The sequence below is a fragment of the Gavialis gangeticus genome, unplaced genomic scaffold, assembly GCF_001723915.1.
Source record: "Gavialis gangeticus isolate Ggan-Ray unplaced genomic scaffold, GavGan_comp1, whole genome shotgun sequence".
Classification (NCBI taxonomy): Eukaryota; Metazoa; Chordata; order Crocodylia; family Gavialidae; genus Gavialis; species Gavialis gangeticus.
Genome location: NW_017729034.1, coordinates 73,024,476 through 73,027,703, shown reverse-complemented (window position 1 = coordinate 73,027,703; position 3,228 = coordinate 73,024,476). Strand labels below are relative to the sequence as shown.

At 42.8% G+C, this 3,228-nt stretch overlaps 1 protein-coding gene across 1 annotated transcript in view; it reads left to right on the top strand.

Annotated features, from left to right (window-relative positions):
• The window catches only part of SNX9 (sorting nexin 9), a 105,724-nt gene that overhangs the window by 27,242 nt on the left and 75,254 nt on the right, over positions 1-3,228 (top strand). The window contains exon 6 of the mRNA XM_019526743.1: positions 3,072-3,223. Within this exon, the coding sequence (XP_019382288.1) occupies positions 3,072-3,223 (152 nt within the window). The remainder of the gene's footprint in view (positions 1-3,071; positions 3,224-3,228) is intronic.

Sequence of the window (3,228 nt, the reverse complement as noted above, 5' to 3'; positions counted from 1 at the left end):
TCCCCCCCCCCCTTCTCTCAACAGTGAACCTATGGTTATTGCTCATTCCTGCTGTATATGCCACCAACTATCAAGGTCCAGAACTGGCCACTTACACCTCTGATCAGCTTGAATGACTGACTGTTTATCATAATACTTTTCAGTACCTAACACTTGGGGAATTTTATTTTAGTTTGTGTATGTGTTGAGGGTAGGAGGGGAAGAAATGTAGGTTTGTGTGGATCTTCCCAAATATTAAAGGTTTTCTAATGCATAATTGTATTGTGTGCTTTTGAAGACCATTTTTCATGCAACCCTGAAAATATTGTCAGTCTTGCCTCCTGTGAAAACAGGTTTCACAGTGTGAATTTGTGGCATGTTTTAGCTCTCTCTCTTTTGTTATACTGCCCCCCCCGCCATGCACTCATGAGTTTTGTGCTCCAGGCAAATTGTCCTGCTATTCTTGTGAAAAGCCACTATTCCACCAGATGGCAAGAGGAATATTTACTAGGTACTGTATAGCTCAGTGCAGATTCATATATTTGAGCTTGCCTCTTGAAGTTGGACAGACCACAGTGCTGGCTTGAAATGTTGATAGTAATTTGTGCTGTTGACTTGAGCTCCAATCTGCACTCAGTAAAGAATCTAGTCTAGGTGTGTTCTTGCAGCTAAACAAGTGAGTTGCCAAGATGTGAATGTGAGGGCCATCAGCCTAGCCACATCCATCTCTCATAAGATGGGGTGCAGTTCTGTCCAGCAGGCTGTGGAGAAAAGTGAACTATTTTACCACCATATAGGTATTTTGGCACCTAGAATCATTGAGGAATCTAGAGGACCCCCCAGCTGCAATCTCACTACAGTATGGGTAACTTTAAATTGTATTTTACTGCAAGTGATATTAAATAATCAGGATTTGGTGTCTGAACAACTGATTTCAGCTTTCTTGATACGTCTTTGTTCAAAATAGTGTGATATACTCATTCTACCCTTAAAATAAAATGTTTAATCTCTCAAAATCTAGCAACGCAAATCTTCTTCAGATTTTAAAGGCAAGTTTACTTGCAAGTGGAGGCCAAGCAAGTGCAGAAAACTTGAGCTGCTGAAGTGATAGCTTAAGAGAAGTTGATCATGTGAAGAGCTTTGTAGCTGGTAGCTTTGTAATGAATGTCTTAATGAAATCTTCAGTTATAACCAGTGCTGTCCATAATGCATATAAATTTTGTTGCTTGGAATTGTCAAATGGAAGCAGTGGCATTTGAGAAACATGTCAATGAATCTCTACAAAACACAGATTTCCACTCAAAACTGACTTCTTTGTCTTCTGTTTTGACAGAACCAGCATGACTGCCAGGTGTCTTTTGCCGTTTTAAATCTAAAATATCTGGAGCAGGGTGCACTTAACCAAATTCTGCCATCTGTGTAGTCTAAAAGCAAAATTAACTGAGGAAAATATTCAGGCAGTAAATAATTTAAGGTCATCATGTTCTAGTGAAGCTAACTTTCTGAATTCGAGGTAAATATAGGAGTTAGTAGAAAAAAATCTTTAAAAGGTAGGCTTTGATTTGTTTTTCTTTTGAAGTTCATTAGTGTATATAGTAGGTGCATCTACACAAGACACGTTTTACTGTGGGGTTGCCTCATTAGCTCCGCAGTGAAGCATCACCATCTACCTGTGCACCCTTATTAGGCTGGTATAAACTAATTAATTCCTCTGTAGGATAATACTGCCTGACACAAGTACTGTCCTACAGCAGAGTTATTTACTTTGCTGCATTGCATGTGTAGATGATGCCCAGGGCTTCCTGGGGCATGAGGGTGCTACAGTACAGGGGCTGCCTGCCAGCTAGCCCTTCACTGTAGCACCCTTTTGCCCCAGCCAGCCCCTCTGCAGCACATTCAACTGGGGCAGAGCAGCTCCAGGCTGGCAGGCTGACCCCCAAAGGCCCCTGCCAGCCAGGGCTGTGCTGTCCCAGGTGCACATGTAAATGTGCGCCCAGGAGGAATGAACTCCAGCACAAACTGTGCCAGAGTTTCTTTGCATCATATTAAGATCATGTGTACATGTGCCCAGTATATTTCATCTGTACTGTGCTTTTCGTTGCAACTGGAGATGATTGCTATGGATAAGGATGATTTAGGAAACTAATAGGATGAGTAATTTACTGATATATCTATGAATAGCTGGACAAGTAGTATGTTCAGTAATGTCCCAGTTCTGTATCCATGGAAGACTAATAACCTATCTAGGTGCTTAACTGCCTGTCATCGCTGTGGTATATGAGCACCGTAAGCCTCATACAGACATTTAGTTTCTCTTGGTTTCTCCTGGGAGAGCAGCAACTCTTCCATGTGGATGCAGATATTCAGGGTTTTTTTTGCCAGAGTAAAAATGGCTGGTGCAGGAGAAAAATAATTCTGGAACAACCAGGGTTAAATCACTGCAAAGTTTCACCTGGGAGAGTTAATATCTATACCTGCTGTGGCTTCTCACAGAAGAAAACAGCCCTTCAGTATGCTTTACCCTCCATCTCCCCTGTGCTTCCCTACCCTCTGGGGAGATGGTGTATCACTCATTGGACTCTGCTGCTCCAGCAGGGAGCACAATGCATACATCCCCTTTGCCATCATTGTGCTGCAGGGAAATACAGGAAATGGGGCAGTCTGGGTCAGCCAGTCAGGGCTGTCCTGTGCACTGCTACCATCTGTTGCCAGGTAGATTAAGAAAGTAGAGTACCCTGTGATATATGTATAGGACACCCCTCCTCCCCCTTCCTTCCCTCCTGCAGGTACTGCAAGCTTTCCATTCTTCAAGGCATGCTCATTCTGTTGTCTGTACATGTATGTCCGGGTGCATTTCTCTACCAGAAGAACAAACCAGGGCAAATTCTTCCAGGTTAACGTAATGTGTATACACAGTCATGGATTGGCATTGGTGAATTTTAGGGCTAACATTAAAGAACTGAACACAGAATTTGTAGCTTCTCTCTAGAAATTTTAGTCTCTCCCACTGATGATATAGTGTATATTTCCTCTGTGTCTTTTTTTCTTTTCCCCCCTCCCCAGCAGTTTGTCCTTTTATTTATTAATTGTAGGTTACCAATGCCAATGACCCCTGGTCAAACTGGAACGCGGGTAAATCTGGAAACTGGGACAGCGCAAACTCTGGTGACAGCTGGGCAACCAAACCTGAAAGTGCAGCTGGACAGAAAAACAGTGCTTCAAACAACTGGGAGGCAGCAGGAGCATGAG